This window comes from Eleutherodactylus coqui, chromosome 12 (genome assembly GCF_035609145.1).
Source record: "Eleutherodactylus coqui strain aEleCoq1 chromosome 12, aEleCoq1.hap1, whole genome shotgun sequence".
In the NCBI taxonomy this organism is placed as follows: domain Eukaryota; kingdom Metazoa; phylum Chordata; class Amphibia; order Anura; family Eleutherodactylidae; genus Eleutherodactylus; species Eleutherodactylus coqui.
The window spans coordinates 32,410,624-32,436,073 of record NC_089848.1 but is presented as its reverse complement, the minus strand read 5'-3'; the positions used below and the strand labels follow the sequence as shown (position 1 = coordinate 32,436,073).

Here is a 25,450-nt window from a genome sequence, read left to right as displayed (position 1 = left end):
ATCCTAAGGCCTCTTTCACACGGGCGTTGCGATTTTCGGCCACCCACACCGCAGCTGAAAATCGCATGAAAGCTGCGACCAAGTCCTGTCTAAATCTCACCCATTCACGCGGTCAGATGTGGCGTATGTACGCCGCAACCAGGAATTCCGTTAGCCCGGAGGAGAGAGTTTAGCAATGCTAAAAAAAGCTGAAAAGGAGGATTGATGCGTTGGAGCTGTGGTGCTGGCGAAAGCTGCTGCATATACCCTGGACAGCGAGAGTAACAAGCAGAGAAGTCCTGAATCATATAAGACCCGATATATCACTGGAGGGCAAGATGGGCAGACTCAGACTCACTGGAGGGCAAGATGACGGGCTTAGGCTCACGGAGTATAAGATGACTGGGCTCAGGCTCACGGATTGAGGCCATGTAATGTGAGCAGAGTCACTAGAAAAATCTATAATACTTGGACAGATCCGACGATGTTGCACTTTTGGATGTCACATCTAATAATCTGAGACACTCATTGGAACAGTTGGATTTTGAGGTGTCCTGTCTTGGGTTTTACATCTCCTGTAGAGATGAGCGAGCGTACTCGGAAAAGCACTACTCGCTCGAGTAATGTGCTTTATCCGAGTATCGCTATGCTCGGGTCTGAAGATTCGGGTGCGGCTGACAGGTGAGTCGCAGCGGGGAGCAGGGGAGAGCGGGCGGGAGAGAGGGAGAGAAAGATCTCCCCTCCGTTCCTCCCCGCTCTCCCCTGCAGCTCCCCGCTCCGTGCCGGCACCCGAATCTTCAGACCCGAGCACAGCGATACTCGGATAAAGCAAATTACTCGAGCGAGTAGTGCTTTTCCGAGTACGCTCGCTCATCTCTAATCTCCTGCCAAAAAACCAAGATGCCGAATCTAAGAGCCAGCGCAATCCCTCCGGACCTAGATGTAAACGGCCAGAGAGTCAATGCTGTCAGTGAATTTGTGTACCTCGGAAGCGCTCATCACACAGATGGGAGAGCACTTGCAGACATCCTGATGAGAATAGCGCTGGCAGCCTCGGCGATGAGGTCCCTGGATAAACTCTGGTGGAGGCAGAACATAACACTCAGGACTAAGATTCGATTCTACCAGACCTGCATAATGCCAATATTATTGTACGGGTCGGAATCCTGCACCTTGCTGTCACAAACCACTGAGCGTCTGGAGTCCTTTCACATGTGATGCCAATGCCAGATTCTTCGTGTCCATTGGTTTGACTTCATGAGAAACAGCGAGATACAGGCTCGCACGGAGATTGAGTCAATCACAAAAACAACAGCAAGGAGATGACTGGCACTTTTTGGTCATGTTGCACGCTTGTCAGAAGCTGTCCGGCCCACGGTGCTCTAACCACAGCAATTACTAGGAAAATCAAGAAACGACCCCCTGCCAGATGGCGGAGGGCTCCTGGTCGTCCACGGCACTCGTAGGTGCAACAGATAGGCAACGGTACCTCCTCCGACATCAACACCAAATGGAACAATGCTCTTGGTTGTGGTCATTCTAGATCGGCGCTACGGACCCTCATCGTCCAAGCGAGGTAACTAACTAACTAACTTGGATAGATCAGTGACAAAGGAAGACCCAAAGAACACGATGGCCGATACTGCCAGAGCTGATACTGGCATGGATATCACACAACTGAAAAACATGGAGGGAGCTGACCTTTAATGTCGCTGAGGGTTGTGAACAACTAAACGGTTAACAACAACAAACTTACTCCTCCTCATTGCCCCTCCCTTTGCCGACTGATCACAGCAATAGAAGCGAGGGGGAGGGAGGTGGCAGGAAGTTTAGCAGCTCCCCCTCCCCTTGCTGGCAGCTCCCATAGGCCTCTATGTGCTATCTTTTCCAGACGGATAGTTTTACGTGCCGGAAAATCGCCGATCTGAACAAACGCATTAGATTTATTGTGGCTATTTTACATTAAAGTTATAAAGGCATATTTCTGTTTTTGCATCATTATTGGGAACTTTATTTCTCCCACTGACTACCAGCAAATGTCAAGAAGCTGCCTAAACACCCGACTTAAACACCGAGCCTGAATCCAAGCCAATCTAAGCATTGTGTAAAACAAATCTGTGTAATGCGTTGTCTATGTACGGCCCCAAGATCTCCGGTATATATAAGTCATACCAGGACACAGCTATGCATTTACTTCTCAGGGTCACACATCTTGAAGACAAGATCCACATACTTTTGCTTCAGGAAATTGAACTTGTGGTCAGGACCTCGGCCATTAAGCAACCTGCAGAGCATTCTAATACACAATTAGCCGCTAATGGATAAGTAGAAGGAAGGCGTGAGTTGATCCAATTAGATAAGAGAATGAGTCCAGTTGTTCTCATTATCGTGATGAAGGGGCTCTCCATGCTCCTTGATGGTAAATGGTGCTAATGAGGCCTGATAGATTTTGTGCTTCTAACTCGACTCACGGCAGAGAGCGACTGCGGTGGAAATAGATTTGATGGGATGCTATGCCCTTTGTAGTGTCTCTGGTGCTGACACTCTGTGACATAATCAGGTCACAAAGACGGTCAGAGCCATTAAAGAAAACCATCTCTTCCTTCCCTCATTATTAACTTACATTATTTATCTGTAGGCCCCTAAAAAACTGCTATGGGCTGTTTATATGGATTTCTGAAGATCTGCTATGATACACAGGGGTTAATGAAACTCAAAGTTCGCTTTTCAATGGAGCTTTAATTAGCTAAGAGCATAAAGCAGCCTATTCAGAACCATTGGAGGGTTACAATTAGACTAATGTGGCCAACAAAGGACTATATATATATGAGAAAGCATTAAAAGCCAGTAATGTAAGGTTAATGTCTGCTTCCACTGAGCAGATTCCCTGGAAGACGTTCTTGTAATGCCCTAGTATGAATAACCTGAATAACCAGTACTAGGGCATTACAAGAACGTCGGGAGCCCTTGTTACTTATTATACCGCTGGCAGAACAAGGGTTGGCACCAAATTGTTGACAAGTTCATCTATTTCTGGGCCCCCTTCAGTGTAGGTCCGTGTTGAGGGGACCGTGATACCGAGCTAATATAAACTTATAGAGATTCGCAGAGGCAGCAGTACATCTATATTAGAATTCTTGTAAAAGCCCTTTGCAGTATAGACTGGAAATGAAAAATTAACCTTTATTAAAGTCCTTTTGACATCCTCTATTCTGGGTTACGAGATACCGTCTCAGATCCAGTTCCGTATAAGCTGCCATCCAGATACGGTGTGTTAATAACTTTCCACCAGTGAATCAACATCGATGCATAAATCAGACTCGATCTAAATTAAGGCATCACTGTCACATCTTAGACCCCACTGATAGGGATCAATGACTATTTATGTTTCATAGTCATATAATACATCACCAGTGGTACCGACAGGACCAATGATCCCCATTCATACATGTGTCCTTGTCACTATATGTCTTTTGTTTGTTTTTTGGCCCACATTGATGTTTTTTAAGAAAGGACTTTAATAAAGGTTAATTTTTAATTTCCAGTCTATAATGCGAAGGGTTAATATAAACTTATAGGGCTAATCACATGGCCGTATTTTCATGGTTATTTTTCGAAAACACAGCTTGATCTGTTTTTTTGCGTATTTCTATTCTTTTTAATTGGGATAAATACAGATTTCCTAATAAAAATTCGGAGGCGAATACGGATGACAAATGGATGCCCCACGGATGTAAGAAGCGTTTATATAACGGACGCGTTTATATATCCGCATCTGAAATCGGCCTTATACACAGTCTGCAATGGTATTCTGCAAAAATAATAATTACCCAAATAAATCAGAACTAGAAGAAGTATCACGCCGTCTGAAGAGGAGGGGTCTCTAAAGAATATTAATAGAGATGAGCGAGTATACTCGTTTCGAGTAATTACGCGATCGAGCATCGGGTGAAAAGATTCGGGGGGCGCCGGGGGGCGGGGGGAGGCGTGGCAGAGCGGGGGGTAGTAGCGGGGAACAGGGGGGAGCCCTCTCTCTCTCCCTCTCCCCCCCACTCCCCGCTGCAACCCCCCACTCACCCACGGCGCCCCCCGAATCTTTACACCCAAGTACAGAAGTACTCGAAAATCGTGGTACTCGGGCGAAAAAGGGGCATGGCCGAGTAGGTTCGCTCATCTCTAAATATTAACCATTTCATGTTTTGTGAGAATTTGCAGCGCAAATGTTACACTATCGATGAGATTTCAAAATGATTGCAACCCCCTAGTAAAGACCGGCACAGAGAAAAGGATCCTTCGCTCTAGATCCCAACAGCAAGCTTACACCCCAAGAGATCCGCAGGGGGTTCCCATAGATTGCTATTGGAGCTGGAAAAAGTGAGGGGGAGGGGTTTAAAGCTAAATAGAAGCCATTGTGCCGACAAGCACTGCGATTCGCTCGTGTGAATGGACGAGAAAACCCTAATTCTGAAAGGAATTAGATCGCGGCAATGCTGCGGGCAGTGGTTTTCATCACACAATGTGTTTTGTGTGAGAACGCAACGCTTGTGTGAAAGAGGCCTTAGAAAGCCATATGGCTCATTTGCACTGGGCCACAAATGGCCCTAGTTGGACTTAGAAATGATTCTCCTAAGGGCTCCTGCACACGGGCGCACATACGACGCGTTTTCACGCCCGGCTGTATATACGCTACCGATGTAAAGAATTGTTTTCTAATGCATTCGTTCACACTGGCGAATATTCGGTGCGTAAAAACGTGGAACCGTAAAAGATGGAACATGCGCGTCCAAAATACATGTTGACGCATATACATTGCGCAAAAAGATTGTGCTGGAACTATCTTTTGGCCAATATACGCCGGCGGGCCCCATAGACTCCTATGAGAGCAAGGGGAAAAAGGGGAGGGGGAGGAATTTTTGCAGCGGCCAAGGCGTCGAAAAGCTTACTGACGTCTCTATGTAGGTGTTAGAAGTCAATTCAGAGGATTTAAGCCGAGGTTTTCCAGGGTGTGACATATTTTTTCGCTAGAAACCACACTCACAGTCGTGTGAATTGGTCAGAAAACGCTGATTATCCTAGCAGAAAAAGTCCTTTCACGTGATTTTACGGCGCCGACGAGAAAACGTAAAAACGCCTACCCTCATGTGAAAGAGCCCTAAGAGAGGGCTAATTCATGATTCTTCTTTTTGTATTAGAGATTTTAAAATTAAGTTAGGAAGCCGGACAGCATCCAGGTCAGGAATCTATCATCTCATCTACATACGTCGCCATAAGTAGGAATCCGTGCGACCAATCTTATAGAACTGACCATGCCATCTTTACTCAATCAGCATAATGCTTGTGTTTAGGATGTGATGACAGATCGGGGGCCGTCAAGCTGTGGAACATTTTAAGACTGAAAACAGGAAATTGAAAATAGTATCTGTATCCCGGAGAATGATAACTATTTTATCATGAAACAAATAGAAAATTGTCCGGCGGCCGCGCTCAGCAAAGACGCTCAGAAGAAGCTTTATTATAAATTACATAGAGCAGTATATACACCTTGTGGGTTACGTGTTACTGGGTAGGTTGTCGGTAGCTGGGCTTACAGTCTGAGGGCTTATTCAGATGACTGTATATCAGCTGGGTATTCACGCCCAGACGATATACGGTGTCCCTCTGTGCAGGGGGAGGAGGCTGGAAGAGCCGGGAGCAGTGCACTGAGCTCCCGCCCCCTCTCCGCCCCTCGCTATCTGCAATGGGAGGTGGCGGGGTGGACTTAGCTCCACATAGTTCCAGGACTATCTTTTGGGCCCGATGTGAAAACGCCCAAAGCTATATTTATTGGCTGGCTGGGTGCTTTTACGTCTCAGGAATACAGCCATGTGATATGATGCATTGAAATCCATTGCATCACATCACATGATACACCAGCCGGCCGTGAAAACGTCGGGCCGATATACGCTCATAGAAAAGAGCCCTTACTGAAAGAAACAGGGAACATATAGGATGAAGTGTAAGGATGCAGGATCAAACTGTGCCGTCTGTTTGCAGTTTGTAGCCGTATAGATTTGTATTTGACTTGTAGATATAAAATTGGGGGTATTTTAATCAAGACTGTTTATAAACTTACTTTAGCTTCTACTTAAGATGCACTGGAGCAGTTAAAAATTGTTATAATGGTGTATATACTGTACTATTAAATACTGAAGTATATTCCCCACTCAGCAGCCCGGAACCTCTTGTTCTCACTGCTGAAATAATTTCCTTTGGGTGTTCGATATGCAAACTGCCAACTGCAAACATTAGCCATGTAAAGTTTCAGCTTCAGACTGCTGAATATATATATATATAACCCTTAAAGCAATATTTATCACCTGGTGCATACTGCAGCAGAACCACCTTCCCCATGGGCGCCTACATCATCAGCCTAAAGGCCCATTTACACACACAGATTCTTTTAAAAGATTAAAAGATCAGAAATTGTTTTGCATAAAGTACTAATAGGCAATAATTGCTATTAGTACTTTATCAGCTTCATTTTCATACAAATGAGCTTCTGGGAGCTGTTGCAGAACTCAGCAGAAGATCCGAGCTCCATTGTTCAACCAGGGGCTGCTTGGAGAAAACAATGTAATCTCTAGCGTCCTGTGGAGAATTCAGCACCACGGACAGAAAACACAGCATGCCGTCCTGCTTATCAGCTGTTCTCCTGGTGGGGCAATCAGCTGTAATCAGCTCTCCCCAGCAGAACACAGCATGCGATCCTGCTTATCAGCTGTTCTGCCAAATGATGGTTTTCATGTAGAACTGAAATTCATTGTTTGGCAGAAAAGTGAAAGATGGGCACATTTAGACACAATGATTATCGCTCAAAAGATGGATTTTGAACGAATCTTGAGCGATAATCGTTGTGTCTAAATGGGCCTTAAGACATTACACGCTGCTCTTATTGACCAGCACTCTTCAAGCATGCATTGTCTAACCACCAAAGCACAGTCTGCAAGTAGTCTAAGGTGCATCCACCTTGTGAGTTCGTCAGAGGGGCTTCCAGGACAAACGTGTTGGAGGATGGAAAGTTTGGTTTGCCAACTTTCTCAGAAATATCGTCAAGTCAAAGTTACAGGGCAGTATGCAGCTTTTTAAAAATTTTAATAGGTTTCAATTATGAAAAAATGCATTTGGGGAAGTGATAGTGAGTTCTAAAATAAAAATGTTGGCTGGCTTTAGGTGATAGATTTCCTTTAACCCGTGTAGGACCAGCCACAGTAAATTTACGGCGGTGCTTTAAGTCTCCTGCTCTGCAATCAGTCAGAGTCAGGAACAGGTTATCAGCTGTTAGTGACAGCTGATAACCCGATGCAGAAGGCAGGAGGGGGTTTTAACCCTTCCTGCCTTCTGCTTCCCCGATGTACAGTGCTCATTGATAACTGTGTGGGGAAAGTGAAAGTAACATGTACTTTCACTACAGGAGCCTCGGGGGGGGGGGGGGGGGGGGGGTCATGTGACCTCCTGGGATTCTCTGCTACTGCAGAGCTGGATGGTCAAACTAGACCCTGGCAGCTCAGCAGGTGACTAATGTCACCACAGGGGTTGCTTTCCCCTGTAACTAGGGCTCCTGTGGATGCGGCTACTATGGACGCCCCAGCTACAGTGGAAATGTGTCAAATAAAGAAAAAAAAATGTGAATGTCCCCCAGAGGTATTATATGACGTCATGGGGGACACAGATAGTAAAAAACATAATTACATACATCAATAAAATACTATTACAGAATAAAGCAACAATACATACATTAGAAAGAGAATAACACAAAGCAGATGCCAACAAAAAACCGTCGCTGTATGCGCCCTGTAAACCAAAACCATACATACTATATATCAAAATGTCCGAAACAAATAGAGGAACCCATTCCCATACTTTATTTTAGTGTAAATATAAAAATAATTTAAAAAAAAATTATAAATTTTAAAAAAAATGATTTTTTTTTAGCTTTTTACCCACAATAAAACTAAAAACGGGGAAAAAAAGTCAGTCAAAAAGATATAAAAAATAGTCCTATATGTCACGGAAAAAAAACGCAGCAAAAATTATTTTGGTAGCTAAAGGAAAAAAAATAGAGCAGTAAAACCGCCACATGGGTAAGATCCCTAAAAAGTGTCTGGTCCTTAAGGTACAAAATAGCCTGGTCCTTAAGGGGTTAATATTATGCTAAATAAAGCAGTACGTGCAATGCAAAATAGGCAATGCATAAAGAAGTAAGTGGTTACTCTGTAGAAACTGCAACTAGTAGCTAGTGTTGGATACCACATGGCCTACTTCCACCAAGAGAACATTTGTAGATATCAAAGGAAATGGAAGAAGCAATCATATTAGGGGAAGGGACTCCATTAATAATGATGAGAAAGAATCAAAAATGAGAGGGATGAAAAAATGGGGTTTGAAGAGACTGTCTTAACAGAGGAAACAATGTAAACAAAAGTAAAACAGGCCAAAGAGGAGAGCAGAGGATGAACATAGGAAAATAAGTAGGGTTACAACAACAAAATAATTGAGTGAGGAGCATCTAAAAGCAGCACATAGTCAATGACCCCTTCAGAAATCATAATTGGGCTTGACCTCAAGGACCTCAAAACATCCTTATATTCCCCTGAGTACTGATAGAAGAACAAATGGAACCAGGTGGAGGCACAAGTGTTGGAATATCCAGTTGGAGGAACGGTGAAATCCTATTGTTCAGCCATAGGTGGGTGCTCCCCAGACCTTCCACAGGAAAGATATACAAGGTATGTAGGCTCTGGTAGCACTAACCACAAGACTAAACAAACATTTTAGAGGAAATGAACTATGATGGAAAAATAAGCACTCCATGCCAAGGTTACCAGAAAAGTAATATGTGATACACATAAATGGAACCTGTCAGGTCTTATAAGCACCATAAACAAAGTTATAGTGCTTATAGGGCAGGGAAGGTAGCGTCTAGGTGTGTATTTCTTACACTTACACAGCTCCCGATTCCCATGCTGTCCCTTGAGAAGGTTGATGCTCAGTTTATGAGCGTGACTCTTTTCTTTACTTCCACAGTGTCCACTAGAAAAGAGTCATGATCATAGACCAAGTGCTGACTTCCAGGGGTGACAGAAAAGAAATGGGGAGCCAAGAAAGTATGGAAAGTACACTCCCAGGCATACGGATGTGTAACTTTAAAGTCACAGTAAAATTAGAACAGTAATTTATATTTCACCTCCCGGAAATGGTGAAATATATCAGCTCCAGTTCACAAAAGATCAAAAGGTGTTCTAGTCAAGTAGGTAGAGTAGCTGGAGGGTGGGTGCAAGGAAAACTGGCTGGGTCACTTGCCAGGAACACAATGGCAGGGAGGTCACAAAGAGGAATAGAATGGAGCTGAGGTCAAAAGTGTTCTCTAGAGAAGATCTAATGGTGCAATCATGCATATTGTAAGATTAGGGCAATCTAGTGGCTTTACGAGTAACTTATGTGTCCTTCTTGAGTGTGATTGAGTACTTAGTTAATTGCCATGAAATCTTTCCTTTTTTTGTTTAGTCACTCAGATTGGTTTTTTTTTTGCCCAGTATATAAAATCTATACAAAATACAAATCTCCTCTTGCTATTAAGCAAATATAGAACAGCAAGCTGAGGCCGACTGATCTAATATGGGTTGTCCTATAGGCATTTCCATGCAGTAATTTCGATATACGAGGGTGCAATGTTCTGAATGCTGTGGTTTTTATAGGCTCACACTTTACCAACTTAGCTAATTAACATAGAAACAACTAGTTTTGGTCCTATGTGATTTAACCTACCCAGAACAATACAACCTTTTTCCATTGTTTTAAGATACAATCAAACCATAATAAGGGCTCATTATACAGAAGCGTAGGAAATTAGAGATGAGCGAGTATACTCGCTAAGGCACATTACTCGAGCGAGTAGTGCCTTAGCCGAGTATCTCCCCGCTCAGCTCTAAAGATTCGGCCACCGGCGCAGGTGACAGGTGAGTTGCGGCGGGGAGCAGGGGGGAGAGAGAGAGATCTCCCCTCTGTTCCTTCCCGCTCTCCCCGCCCCCCGCCGGCCCCCGAATCCTTAGAGACGAGCGGGGAGATACTCGGCTAAGGCACTACTCGCTCGAGTAATGTGCCTTAGCGAGTATACTCACTCATCTCTATTGGAAATGTCTTTCCTTCTCCATATTGTTTTTTTATTTCTTAACTTTTTAACTTAAAATACATTTGATGACATAACTTGTATAATTGGTGCTATTTTAGCAAAGAGCCACCTGGTGATTCTGGCCACATAGTTATGCTCAGTCATGTCCATCCTGTACAGTATGAAGGGCCTCTCAACCACTGAGTTTGTCCTAACAGGGTATTATTACTAGAGATGAGCGAGTATACTCGCTAAGGCACATTACTCGAGTGAGTAGTGCCTTAGCCGAGTATCTCCCCGCTCGTCTCTAAAGATTCGGGGGGCCGGCGCCGGTGACAGGTGAGTTGCGTCGGGGAGCAGGGGGGAGCGGGAGGGAGAGAGAGATCTCCCCTCCGTTCCTCCCCGCTGTCCCCCGCCACTCCCCACCCCTCGCTGGCCTCTGAATCTTTACAGATGAGCGGGAGGATACTCGGCTAAGGCACGACTCGCTCGAGTAATGTGCCTTAGCGAGTATACTCGCTCATCTCTAATTATTACCTTTTATTGTTTCATTAAAGTAAATACACAGAAACTTTGGAAAAGCATATTCAGCTAAATGAAAACCATCGTGTGCGTCTTTGTTGACCTGAAACAGATTTTGCTATTGTACTCATTATTACAACAATTTGGAACAGTAATATGACACGTAAACATTTCTCATAGCTTTCCGCAGCGCTCTGCATTCTCAGCATCCTGGGGAAAATTCAGTTTTTTTAAGGTTTATGAAAGACTAATTTTAATTACTTCGAGTTTCTTGCCAGTCACATGTCTAATACTGCGTGATGGCGTAGGCCATAATATGTTATGTGGAAGAACTTTTTATCACTTGATGTCAATAATAAATATACTTCTATCATCCTCTACAGATTATTGGAACAATTCCACTCATGCCAAGCCCAGTGTCATCAAATCAAGCGGGAGGTGGAGCTCAGGGACTTCAAGTTCAACCCATCACACCACAGCTGCTGACCAATGCCCAGGGACAGATCATTGCCACTGTAATAGGGAACCAAATTTTACCAGTGATTAATACCCAGGGTATTACGCTTTCTCCACTTAAACCTGGCCAACAGGTAATATATATCTATTCTACTGTGTATAACATGTATATTTAAAAAAAAAAATTTCTATTGAATTATGAGCATTAAAAGAAAAAGACCACAATACAAATGCAGGTCACAGAACTCCAACTGCTGGCTTCTATAATTCTTCATAATTTATTGTAGTCAGGACCGGGACGAGGCATTGTGGTTCCCAAGGCAGACAAGGAAAATTTCGCCCCTCAATAAAAAATATTTGTGATTGGGTCATTGATAAAGGAAAAAAAGAATGGAAAGATCGCCGATGGTCATTTCTGAGTCAAGCATTTGATGGCCAATTGTTTACACACCTCCTTAGTTTCCAGCATTATCTGTGCCACAACCATTGGTCTTCAACTAGGCTTGAGAGCAGGATCTGAAAGTGCAAGAATCCTGCTATAGCCATGGTTGATTGGCCACACCAGGTTCCAAAATTCTGAGAAGTGATGTGACATAGGTCATGCCCCCTAACAACTCCAACCTACTGTGTTCCAGTCACGAGTAGTGCATATATCCTGCGGCACACCCTGAAATGAATAAAGACTCCAGACCAAACCTAGAATAAACACACCCCAAGACAAGCACTCCAGAGTGTAACCCAAAATACAGACCATGAAAGAGACCCCAAAATAAATTCCGACATCAGAATAAATGCATACCTCAGACTAGATTCCAGAATATATATGAGGCTTTATGGGCATTTTGTGGCACAGAGTGTTAAAGTAGCAGAATGCGGTCCTAAGCTCTCACTCATGACCTGAATGTTGGGGGTTCAATGGTTCAGGTAGTCGGCTCAAGGTTGACTCAGCCTCCCTCTGTAAAATGAGTACTTGAGTAATAAACAAATTACCTGAAAGTGCTGCGGAATAAGTTGGTGCCATACAAATAACAAGTCTTTTTCCTTTCCCACTATAGACTGAATAACAATGGACCCATAATAAAGACAAATTGCAGATCCTAAAAATAATTATAGATACCGATCTTAGAATAAATACATCCCCAGACCAGACCACAGAAGACAGACCCAAATACATACTCAAAAATAACTAGATTCCCTAAACAAATACACACCCAGACTGGAAAACCTAAAAAACATGGACACAGACCCCAGTTCAGACCACAAAATAGACCTACAAAAGAAAGATTCCTTACATAACCCCAATTCAGATGAATAGACCCTCAAATAATTAGAGACTTAGATCTGTTAAAATACAGAACCAAGACACGGCTCATAAAAGGTTTTCTCATGGTTAGTTTTCTCCAGTGTCCATGGGATTTATTTTAGGCTGATGGCCCTTGAGCAGATTATTATGACTACAATTATCATCATTTTACAGCACACAGTAAATTGTGGTGGTGAGTTCAGATCAGTTTCTGACCTATGAATATATATAACTTAGAATCATTTTAATTTATTTTCGACTGTGTCCATTAAGAATGTTAGCTGTCTGTGGTTTTTGGATAAGTTGTCTAGAAAAAAAAGAAAATTCAGGTTGGCCATACTGCTCACTGGCTGAAGGACCTGTATGGATATGGTCACATGACCTCTGTGCAGATCCTTCTACAGCAACATATTTGGACATAAATTTGCACATCACATTTTTAATCACAGTGTATGGCACCTCATCCGGCTTCTGACAGTAGTGGTACATTATTCCTTATAATACACACGTCAGTTGCCTTTGTATAGAGTAAGAGGGAACTATTTTGTCCACCATTAATGAAGGTCTGTATTATCTGATGTGTATATTATTTGATTGTTTTTACAACAGCAACACCGGGTTCTCACTTGCAAAGACAGAAACCAATTGCACCCAGAAACAGCTGTCTGTGCATGGAATCAGGCTTGGTTTTCATACCTAGTCATTGTTACAAGGCTTGTATAAAGAGTCTAACATTGATTTGAAGGAATGCTGCTTTCCAATAGGTGGTGCTGTGGAGGTATTGTTCCAGCTCCTTTATTTGCATATTACCCAGAGGAGCATGCTTGGCCTTTTAAGTCTCCTCACTCACTGCTCTCCCTAAGCAGAAAATATAGTGTTTCTGACCTACAACAGCAAACATACAGAACGTAATAATACACACTGTGTCTGCTGAAGAGCCTCCTTATAAAGAAAGATGTAGCATAAAGTGTCACTCTCTGTAGGTGACAAAGGGGAAGAAACTTCCTACAAAGTGATCTATGACCAAACTCTTTCACGGGAAAAGATAAGGAGAACCCGTTTACGACCTCTTAAATCTGTATAATTATTGGGTTCTGACATCAAAATATTAAGTTTATACAAAAATTAAAATCAGCGCATTTCCATGTTCTAAGTGTACATTCCAGTTATCATACAGGTTTGGTCTATGATTTCCACTTGGGGAAAAAAAATCTCCAACCCTGATTAAGTAGGTGATAATATGTGTGACTTCTATTGGAGTATCAACCAATTGTGTCTAGGGAGCGAGTTCATATGTGAAAATCTCGTTAGCCCCTAGGCAGTCATGGAGATAGCTGTTTACAGATTATTGGCTCGGCATTTTATAATAAAAGAAATTAATTTTGTTCATGCTGAGTACTGCTGAAAACACCCGCGCCTCATACATCAAAGTCCAGGAGAAGTCACACTCTACGGCTCTGCAACTCTCTTAATAAAATCAGCTTTTCCTAATACTAAGCGTCTAGCCTATGAAACATGGATGTGAGTGTTAGCCGTCTAGCGTTACACACATTACTGCCACTAACAGGGATGCCTCCAGCTCTAGAGGGTTTATTACCGTGCTGCTTATTAGCTTATTGGCATACATAAATAGTTAATTATTAAACTTTTGTAGTAGTTGTTCTAGTCTAAAAGATGGACATTGTACACTTGTTGTCAAGGTCTTTATGGTTGGGTTTCCAGAAGTCATTAAGCTCAAATGGGTGCAGAGTGCACTACATATGTGTCCCTAAAATGTGAGAAGGCCATCATGTCCTGTCATGGAGCATGCTAAAAAAATCTTTCCTCACAGATGCTCTGGGTGAGATTAGAAGCACACAGAGGAACAGTATGCACCCCTACATTTTTAAATAAGGGAGATGGAACAATACCTCTACAGCACCACCTATTGGAAGGCCGCATTCCTACAAGTCAATGTTAGACTCTTTAAACAAGCCTTGTAACAATGACTGGGAACTGATAGCCCTGCGAAGGTATTGTTCTGCCTTCCTTATTTGCATATTACCCAGAGGAGCATGAAGGGCCTTCTGAGTTTCCTCATGCACTCACCTTCTAGGTTCTCTCCCTAAGGTGAAATGAGAGCATTCCTGACCTACATTTTTATTGACAGAGGCAGCCATCATGCACAGGCTGTGGTATCTGAAGGATGCCGAAAGTCCCTGTGACACATGAAAAGACTCTGGTATTACAAATAGCACATGGTACATGCGGGGTTGCCCCACGCCGTTTTCATGCCTGAGGTGAATAGCAAAACTGCACGCCCCAAAAGAAGCATTACTTTCCTGACAATAAAGGAAAAAAATCACCTTTTTTGCCACATTTTGTGGGTGTGAAAGTCACAGCCACGAAGCGCGACACAACAAAACCATTGATTTCCATGGTTTTGTTTTCACTAGTCTGATTCTCGAGTCTAGCTTTTATGTGTGCGATAAAAGATAGAGCAGGACCTTCCTTACGGATTTTTTTAACTTTTGCAATAGTGCAAAGTTTAAACTGTAAAAAAAAAGACTTTGGGCTAGTTCACGCGAAAATCCACTCCATCTGAAGAAGCCCTCAGGGTACATTTACATGATTATCATTCATAACAATGTTCAAACAAACAAAAGTAAACACTCATTGCTCAGTCTGATAGCGAGCCAATGATGAACGATGAACGGGACTTGTTCACTTCTCATTCGTCATTCAGTTTTTACAGCCCTTAACCCTTTCCAATCCAATGTCGGGCCTGCCCCGACATCATCATTTTCCTCCACAGCTCCGATGTCGGGACAGGCCTGACATTGCAGTGCAGGGGAGCATCTGCACCCGATTGTCAGACACATCGGGTGCAGATGCACTCCTGCACTGGTCCTCACCGAGGACCCCACGAGGAGAAGGCAGAAAGGGTTTTTAACCCTTTCTGCCTTCTCCTTTACACATTACATAGCGCTTAATTAGCGCTATGTAATACAAAGAGATTCCGGCCTGCGATCATGTGACCGCCGTTGTCAACTGACCCTCAGCTGTCACATGAACGCCGAGTCGGGAGCCTGAAGGGAGAATGTGGAAGTATTACTAGTAATATTACTAGTATTATTATGATAATAATAATCCATTGATGTGGATGATAATAATAATCCATTGATGTGGATAATAATAATAATCCATTGATGTGGATGATAATAATAATCCATTGATGTGGATAATAATAATAATCCATTGATGTGGATGATGATAATAATCCATTGATGTGGATGATAATAATAATAATCCATTGATGTGGATAATAATAATAATCCATTGATGTGGATGATGATAATAATAATCCATTGATGCGGATGATAATAATAATAATCCATTGATGTGGATAATAATAATAATCCATTGATGTGGATGATGATAATAATCCATTGATGTGGATGATAATAATAATAATCCATTGATGTGGATGATAATAATAATAATCCATTGATGTGGATGATGATAATAATAATCCATTGATGTGGATGATGATAATAATAATCCATTGATGTGGATGATGATAATAATCCATTGATGTGGATAATAATAATAATCCATTGATGTGGATAATAATAATAATCCATTGATGTGGATGATAATACTAATCCATTGATGTGGATAATAATAATAATAATCCATTGATGTGGATGATAATAATAATAATCCATTGATGTGGATGATAATACTAATCCATTGATGTGGATAATAATAATAATCCATTGATGTGGATAATAATAATAATCCATTGATGTGGATGATGATAATAATCCATTGATGTGGATGATAATAATAATAATCCATTGATGTGGATGATAATAATAATAATCCATTGATGTGGATGATGATAATAATAATCCATTGATGTGGATGATGATAATAATAATCCATTGATGTGGATGATGATAATAATCCATTGATGTGGATAATAATAATAATCCATTGATGTGGATAATAATAATAATCCATTGATGTGGATGATAATAATAATCCATTGATGTGGATGATAATAATAATTCATTGATGTGGATGATAATAATAATAATCCATTGATGTGGATGATAATAATAATCCATTGATGTGGATAATAATAATCCATTGATGTGGATGATAATAATAATCCATTGATGTGGATGATAATCATCCATTGATGTGGATGATAATAATAATAATCCATTGATGTGGATGATGATAATAATCCATTGATGTGGATGATAATAATAATAATCCATTGATGTGGATAATAATAATAATCCATTGATGTGGATGATAATAATAATCCATTGATGTGGATGATAATAATAATAATCCATTGATGTGGATGATAATAATAATAATCCATTAATGTGGATGATGATAATAATAATCCATTGATGTGGATGATAATAATAATCCATTGATGTGGATAATAATAATAATCCATTGATGTGGATAATGATAATAATAATCCATTGATGTGGATGATGATAATAATAATCCATTGATGTGGATGATGATAATAATCCATTGATGTGGATGATAATAATAATAATCCATTGATGTGGATAATAATAATAATCCATTGATGTGGATGATGATAATAATAATCCATTGATGTGAATGATAATAATAATAATCCATTGATGCGGATGATAATAATAATAATCCATTGATGTGGATGATAATAATAATAATCCATTGATGTGGATGATGATAATAATAATCCATTGATGCGGATGATAATAATAATAATCCATTGATGTGGATGATAATAATAATCCATTGATGTGGATGATAATAATAATAATCCATTGATGTGGATGATGATAATAATAATCCATTGATGTGGATGATAATAATAATCCATTGATGTGGATGATAATAATAATAATCCATTGATGTGGATAATGATAATAATAATCCATTGATGTGGATAATAATAATAATCCATTGATTTGGATGATGATAATAATAATCCATTGATGTGGATGATGATAATAATAATCCATTGATTTGGATGGGGTTTCGGCATTATTTGTGGATAATAAAGAATCGCTGCTGATATTTTAGTTTATCAAAGTATTTAAGAACTCTGTAAATGGCAGACATTGCTTTTCATGAAAATGCTTCCTTGACCGTTTTCAGCAGGTGGTCCTAGATATGCCGCTTCTGAGCATGGTACCTTGAAGGTGTAAACAAAGAGCTGTTGTTATGGCAACCATTCTTTTCATGTTACTAATATTCCTTTATAACGGAATGATATTTTGTGAATGGAGAGTTCGTCTGCAGTAGCGAATATCAGGCTCCTACTAAAGGTGCTGGAAACTTCTGCTGCTCCAAGGGTTTGCATTAACGAAGTATTAACATAAGTCACGGCATTTTGCTAAAAGGTTAGATGCCCACCAAGCCACAGAACAAGGCACTGCAATACCTGTATAATGCAGCATCAGGAGTGGCGCTATCCAAAAACCAGTGAGAGATTTGGACACAACTCGCATCGGACAACACAAGGACTCCAGTCCGCGTGTTGTTCAATATACACAGCGAAATCAAATGCTCTGGCATGTCCTATTTATCGTCTATAAAATGGGGAAGAATAGCTCATGCCATGGGTTTTTCATGCAGACTATGGGTTCACGTTAAAAAAGTCCATGTGTATAGCTTCATAATGGAATTACATGGACAGCACACAGCCCTAAAATATGCTAATGTGCACCTAATCAAAGAGAGAATCTGAAGGGGATATTGGGCTTCACTGGTGCTATGGCACTTCTGTTCTATGGATCAGTTGGGGCATACGGTGGCTGTTGGATTCCTATGATCAGAAAGTTAGACGTTATCTTACATCCTAGGTATGACTTGTAGGAAAAGCACACCTGTAAATTACTACTAGCTCATTATTGCATGTCCTAGCTAAGATTGGGAAGTATTCTTATGTTAAAGTAATCACTTAATTGAGGTGATACTTAAGGGGTACCGTAGCCTTATCAATCAGGGATGCCTATTTATTATACGATGCATCGGAGAAGAAAACAAAGAGAAACACTCAAGTGATGTTCCCAAGCCCTGTTGTTTCAATGTTGCAATGCAAAAATTAATATAGTTTAACAAGCCTCTCACAACATCCCATCCCCCATAAGGTTAAACATTTCAAAGTCTCCAGCATGTGTGATTACAAAGGTTAATAATTACAAAACTGCAAGCTTAGAGTCTGGGACCCTGTTAGTCAAATGTAACTACAATGCGTCTTTCACTCACATATTTCTTGCTCTGCACACAACAGAAATATTCTGCACATGACCCTACTGCATAAGGGCTCAGTCACATGGGTAACGATCCACCTGTGTTTCAGGACAGGAAAACGGCTACACTGCAAGTGTGGACAAAAAGAACACATGGCTGGCAATGGAGCTGGTCATGCAGAGATTCGTCCACACGCAGTGCGGTCATTTTCCCATCCTGAAACACGGGCAAATCGGCGCCCATGTGACTGAGCCCTAAAATATAATTCTATACTTTCACACTTACTAGACTAGCAAACATGTTCATGTCTAAGCTGGCACTTAAATACTGTATGTATGGCCTGTACCAACTTATAAAATGAGTTTTCGTATTTGGAAATATCAGTAACCTGATTAACCCCTTTAAGCCTGGAGTCTGCTTTGGTACTTAATGTCAACAATTTTTTTTAAATTTTCATTTCCACATGTCAAAAGCCATAACTTTTTTGTTTTTCTGCCAACATAGCTGTATGAAGAAAGAACATGACATTTTTTAACATCCCCATTTTGATATATGGATTATATAGCTTTTGTTAATTTTTTGGTGGTGGAGAAGTGAAAAAGTTGCAGCGATGACGCCATTGTATTTACAGCATTTACCATGCGGTATATATATGATATGTTAGCTTTATTTTGCAGGTTGATATGATTAGATGATGTCGAGTTCACATAGTTTTATATGGTTTTCCACAGGCGCACAACCAAAAAACGTGATTGCAGTCACACAATAACAAATAGTTTTCAGTCTTTTTTTTCTTCTGTGATTTTAGGTGATGGCTTGGCTTTTTTTTGCAGGTTACAATTTTTTGATCACTTTCTGTTGCATTTTTGAGAGGTGAGATGAGCAAAAAAAAAACAATTTTGTCTTTTGTTTATTTTTACAATGTTCACCAAGCAGGATCGTTAATGGGATCATTTTTTGTTCAGATCGTTAGGAGATTTAATGATACCAAATCTATACATTCATTTTTTTCCATAAAAAATAGTTTTTAGGCGAAAAAAGGTGTTTTTTTTTTACTTAGAGTTTTCTTTTGTGAGCACTTTCTATTATGTCGCAGTAGGAGAATTGATAATGCGATCCTCTAAATGCTGCTATAACACGCTTGGAGGAAATTGATCCAAAAGGAAAGGTACTGAAGAACATCTATGTTCAGCAGCTATTGAACGCTTCCTAATTCTTCTGTATTACATCACATTATGTCTTTTACACTATGTGTAAAACTGGCAGGCAGCCTATTAAGGCAGGGCATAATAAGCTTTCATACATGGCAGGGCTAGAAACCTCCCCACTGTACCACCACTTGGATGCCATGGGCAGCACTTACTACGATATCTAACTGGCCTAGTTTACACTTATCTCCAAAGCTCACCATTAGAACGGCTGTTATCTGCATATAATTGTTAGCACCTGTTAGTGATGGTGCAGGTATGGTACAGCTCTTTAGCTTACTCCAGTGCCAGTCTTAGGTTAAAAAGAAATTGTATATATTGCACCGGTAGGTATTCGGCTTGTATTTTGCTTGTGTAGAAAGATGCAAGACATCAGCATACCGCCCTAGAACAGCTTAATAAATTAATACTGTACCAGAACCAAGCTCATAACATACTTTGGCAGAACTGATTGTATTGCAGGTACGCCTATAGACTGACAGCAGGACCTCTGTACATCAGAGTGGAGGACACAGAGCCAGGAGGAGGATGATTCAAGTAGTTCCATAAGATGCTGTTGTGCAGGGGGAGATGATCATCTGTCTCAGCAGACCTAGGGGGAAAATTACCCCAGCCTATATCTGCCTGGATGACACCCCCTGTGTGACCATATGAGTTGCATGTAGCTAAGGCTGGTCTGAGCCCACTTCATCATTGCAATGTTACACCCGCCTGTGTTAACTACCTTGCTGCTACAGTGTAACAGTACATCCAATGGAGCAGGGGGTTAATAAAATTCCATGTTATCTGCTTTTTTTCTCCAAAACTAGAATAACATCTAACAGGGAAGAAGTCTAAGGCCTCCTTCCCACGAGCGTGACGGGCTCCGCCGCGTAATATTACGCAGTGAAGCCCGTCACGGCGCCCCCCAGAGCCCCTATAATTACCTGCGGGAGATAGCGTGAAAACGCTTCCCCGCCCACCGCTGTCGCGTCATGTGACACGCCCACCGCGTCACATGATGCGGCCGGCCGTGTCACGTGACGCGCCGGCCGCGTCATATGACGCGGCGGCCACGTCATATGACGCTGCGGCGGTAGGTGGGGAAGCGTTTTTTCACGCTATCTCCCGCTGGTTGCAGCGGGAGATAGCATGAACGGACGGCTTCCATTGACTGCAATGGAAGCCGTCAGCGCGTACAGCCCGTCCTCACCCGCAGCAAATAGAGCATGCTGCGGGTGAGGACGGGAGAAATCGCGGTGCGTAATTCCGCAGTAGAACCTAATAGCAGGGGGCCACGCAGCAGATTTTTGCCGCGAATTTACGCGGCGTAAATCCGTTCGTGGGAAGGAGGCCTAACACTTTCCATTATTGCTCTATTCCCTGTTAGGACAGCACTATAATGGGTCTCAATGACCATGGCTTAAGTACAGTAAACTTTGCATTTCATACACGAGTCTAACTAATCACTTTGATCCCTAATCCCCTTTCTTCACAACTAAATCCAATTCCAAAACTCAGGTTTGGGGACAAGGGTTCTATGCTTACCTTCTGTCATGTGAACACAAAAAAAGTACTCCCATGGTTATATCATTTGTTCCCATTGGAAGTAAAGAAATGAATGATGAAAGCTGACAGAAGATGAACTCTTCTAGTGTTTGTTAGAGACAAATGCAGCAAATCTTTAAGACTGGCACACGGTTGTGTAGAAGCACAGGGTTTATTTCCAGATGATTTTTTTTCATTTTTGGCTAAAGAGCTGAGAGGCGGGGCTTAGCCTAAATGCAGGGCTTCACATTATTTGTGCCCTATTGCGGACAGGACTGAGGGGAGAGGCTCCTGCTGCAGCCCATTGCTTTACAGCCAGTCAGAGGATTAGGAGAACAAAACAAGAGAATTTAGGCTAAAAAGAAAAGTGAAGATTCATGGAGCAATTGCTAGGATATGTATTTTAGTTATATTTTTGTGCTTTTTTATTTTTAGTCATCTATTTAGCATTTTAGCCATTCAGAATTGTAGATCGAGCTAATGGATTTGATTTAAAATAATGGTAGGTCAGTTATAAAGGGGGAAAATTACCTCCACATATTTGATATTTGCTTTTATGTGTTCAATAACTGTGAAAATAGATGTGTTCTTCATTACCTTTCCTTTCGCCCCGACTTCCTCCAAGATGTGTGTTGTGAGGTAACCAAGAAAAAATAAAATACTTTTTGCACTACTCTGTCATGCGATGTCTATCCCATATGTGTCTATGTATTTGTGGTCAACCAATGGCCATGTTGTGAATTGCAATATATTGCTATATTGTATTGCATTGGTGCTTCATGAGATATGGACTCCAGAGTATGGACTCCATCGGAATATTAGCTTTAGATGAAATGTCAGGCATACATAGCTATGTTCAACCATTCCATTCTGTTTATTAGCCAGCATAACAATAGAGGCTACTAGCAACTATCTGGATCCCTGAGATAGTTATGACAGTGGATCTTACCGTGACTTTCAAACCACCACTTGCCTCCAACAGCACTTTCTGGGGAAACAGTAGTCTAAGAATGTGTTCACTTCTATAATAGTAAATTAAAGGGAACCTGTCGGTGACTTTGGGACCACTAAACAATCAGCATGCCACTGAGGTTTAGCTTTCTAATGATGCCCATACTGACAATTAGCTGCTTTAACTATAGCTAAGAAAAGAATTTAGAACTTACCAGAGATGAGATTCATCTCCTGCAACATTAAGCTCATGCGCATTGCACATATGAGACTGAGAACAGTAGGCCTTCTTTACTAATACTGTCTAAGGCAGTGATGGCGAACCTTTTAGAGACTGAGTGCCCAAACTGCAACCCAAAACCCACTTACTTATTGCAAAGTGCCAACACGTCAGGGGGCGGGGCTTATCACGACGTATGATTTTACCCTCGTTGTTCTAAAAAGGACCGAGCCGCTTCAAAATAGACAGGGTACAGATTGTGACTGCTTTTTGGATGCAGAAATGCTGCAGAATGTCCTCAGCAGAAATGTCTGTCGAAAACTCTGCAGCATTTCCGCATCCAAGAAGCAGTCAAAATCTGCACTCTGAGTATTGTGAAACAGCCCTGCCCATTTCCACCACATAGTTTGAATAGTAATCAAGCCCCAGCATGCTTTGCGTAACTGCACACGCACTTGATTCCACTCTTCACTATGTTATAGCTCCTTTTTCCAGCGGATGCTGAAATGGCCGATTGTCACAGGGGCATCTTCAGAAACGTATACCCAGCTGTACAAAAGGCATGCGAATGGTTTAGTGGCCCCAAAGCTACTAACCGTGTCCCTTTAAGAATATTTGAAAAAAATGGTGACTTCTCTACCACTTGCCCATCTACTCCATTGTAAAACAGCGGGCCATTAGAAGAGCTGTGGGGGAGGATTTCTTTTTTAGCAGCACCAGTTGTTAAGACGTCTTACGAGGAGCAAACTTTTCAGACAAGGGGCTAAACAGGACTTTTGAGCTGAACGCTATATAGGCTAATCATACAGAATCTACTAAAAACTATATTGCACAAGGTTTGAAAATAGGTCCGAGATTAGCTTCATTGCTTAAAGTAGCAGCTGCAAACTATAAAGAGAATTTGGCACAAGTTAGAATACAATTCCTAGTTTTGATACATTGTTACGTTTTGAAATGTAAACTCTGAGTAGCATTGTTCAGAGATCTCGGCTTTTCCCGGCATAAACCATCAATGCAAATATTTTTCTGTTCTGCTCTTTAGCTCCATCCACCAGCACAAGCTCCAGTGGGTCCAGCAACATCACAGGCAAATCTTTTGCACTTGGCTCACAATCAGGCATCAATGGCTCAGAGTCCAGTGCGCCAAACTTCATCTTCTTCCTCCTCATCTTCCTCTTCTTCAGCTTTGAGTGTTGGACAGTTAGTCAGCAGTAAGTATCCACTTTCCTTCAGGTGTCTTTATGTATTGAAGCACTTTGTACTGGGGGTCTCTTATGGTCATCGATGTCTGTCATTTTACACCATGGCTTAAATTTACAAATTTAGGGCGTCATTTATGAAAACTGACAAACATAAAAAACGAACTTGTTGACAACAGCCGAGTGGTTGTTATGGGCAATAAGGAATTTTTTTTCCATTAGACTATTTTGATAGATTAAGCCTATAATCCTATGTTTAGAACTATTAGGGTGCCCACCCACTGGCGTTTGCGTTTTCCGCGCGTTTTTCGTGGCGTTTTTTGCCGCGTTTTCGCAGCTTTTCCATTAATTTCCATTGACTTTCATGGGTGCATTAGGAGAAAAATAAGGACACATATGCAACTGACAGTTCCTATGTTAAAAAACGCAACGCAACGCAAAAAAAAACGCCAGTGGACAGGAGTACATTCAATTCTAATTGCTCTTGAGAAAAAACGCAAAACGCAAAGAAAAAAAAATCGCCAGTGGGTGGGCGCCCTAAGGCTTTTAGTTTGTAAAAATAGGGAAAAAATGAAAATTTTTGAAATTTGGACTTTTGTTTCAAATCATACTGTCTAAAGCAACTCTAGAACAGAAATTATAGTTTTATAATAAAAACAGCCAAAAAACACATCTTAGTCAGGTTAATTGGTGGAAATTAGCACCATAAATACTATTTATAGCGACTTTTTTTCCTTTTGATTTGCTTATTTACCATAAAATGCTAGAGAGTAACGTCACAGCGCGTTATCATTTCATATTTTGTTTACAGTTCATTTTTACTCTTTTGACTGCAATTCCGGCACAAAATGCTGCAGTACACTGCGCTATTTAGTCTGGCATACCTGTAGCAAGAGCCCATTATAGAGAATGGAGTCCGCCTGCCACTATTTGGGTCTGTTATATGCTGTTTTTTCATTGTTCAACTTAAAGGATGGAACCAAACAATGGAAAGTGGTAGCGCAGATGTGAGCCCAGCCTTAGGGCTTATTTACACAAGCATATATTGGCCGCCGTTTTTACGTCCGGACGATATATGCTACCATCTGAGCTGTCTTACCCTTTCCCTCCCCCATGCCATCTTTCTGCCTCTTTCCTCCCCTCCGGTTGTTTGCAATGGGAGGGGGCGGAAACGGGACAGAGCTAAGCCCTGCCCAGTCCCACCCCCTCCCATTGCTGGTTGTGGACAAGGGGTGGGGAGAGGCTGAGCTTAGCCCCGCCCCCTCCCATTGCAAGCAGCCAGAGGGGAGGGGAGAGGCAGAGAGCCGGTGAGGGGGAAGAAAGAGGGAAGACAGCTCAGATGGTAGCATATATCAGCCGGCTGTGAAAACGGAGGCCGATACACGCTTGTGTAAATAAGCCCTTATGCTGCGTTTAGACTGATCGATTATCATTCAGAAAACGTTCATACGAGCGAACCACAAACCAACTACTGAACAATGTAAAAGAATTGTTCTCGTCCGTCGTTCAGCTTCAGCCGGCATAAAAGTCAGCGCCGGCTTGTTCCTTAATGGCATTTTAAACACCGATCATTCAGCGTTTCACATAGGAATGCGAAACACTCATCAATTAGCGGACAAAAACGAGATGATTTTCATTGAGAATAATGCAGTCTAAGGGTGCGGGCAGACGAGCGTAGGC

General features: G+C 41.5%; 1 protein-coding gene across 1 annotated transcript in view; it reads left to right on the top strand.

Annotated features, from left to right (window-relative positions):
* POU6F2 (POU class 6 homeobox 2) overlaps positions 1-25,450 on the top strand; it is a 558,245-nt gene that overhangs the window by 516,634 nt on the left and 16,161 nt on the right. Inside the window, exons 7-8 of the mRNA XM_066584657.1 lie at positions 11,032-11,238; positions 23,614-23,782. Of these exons, the coding sequence (XP_066440754.1) occupies positions 11,032-11,238; positions 23,614-23,782 (376 nt within the window). The remainder of the gene's footprint in view (positions 1-11,031; positions 11,239-23,613; positions 23,783-25,450) is intronic.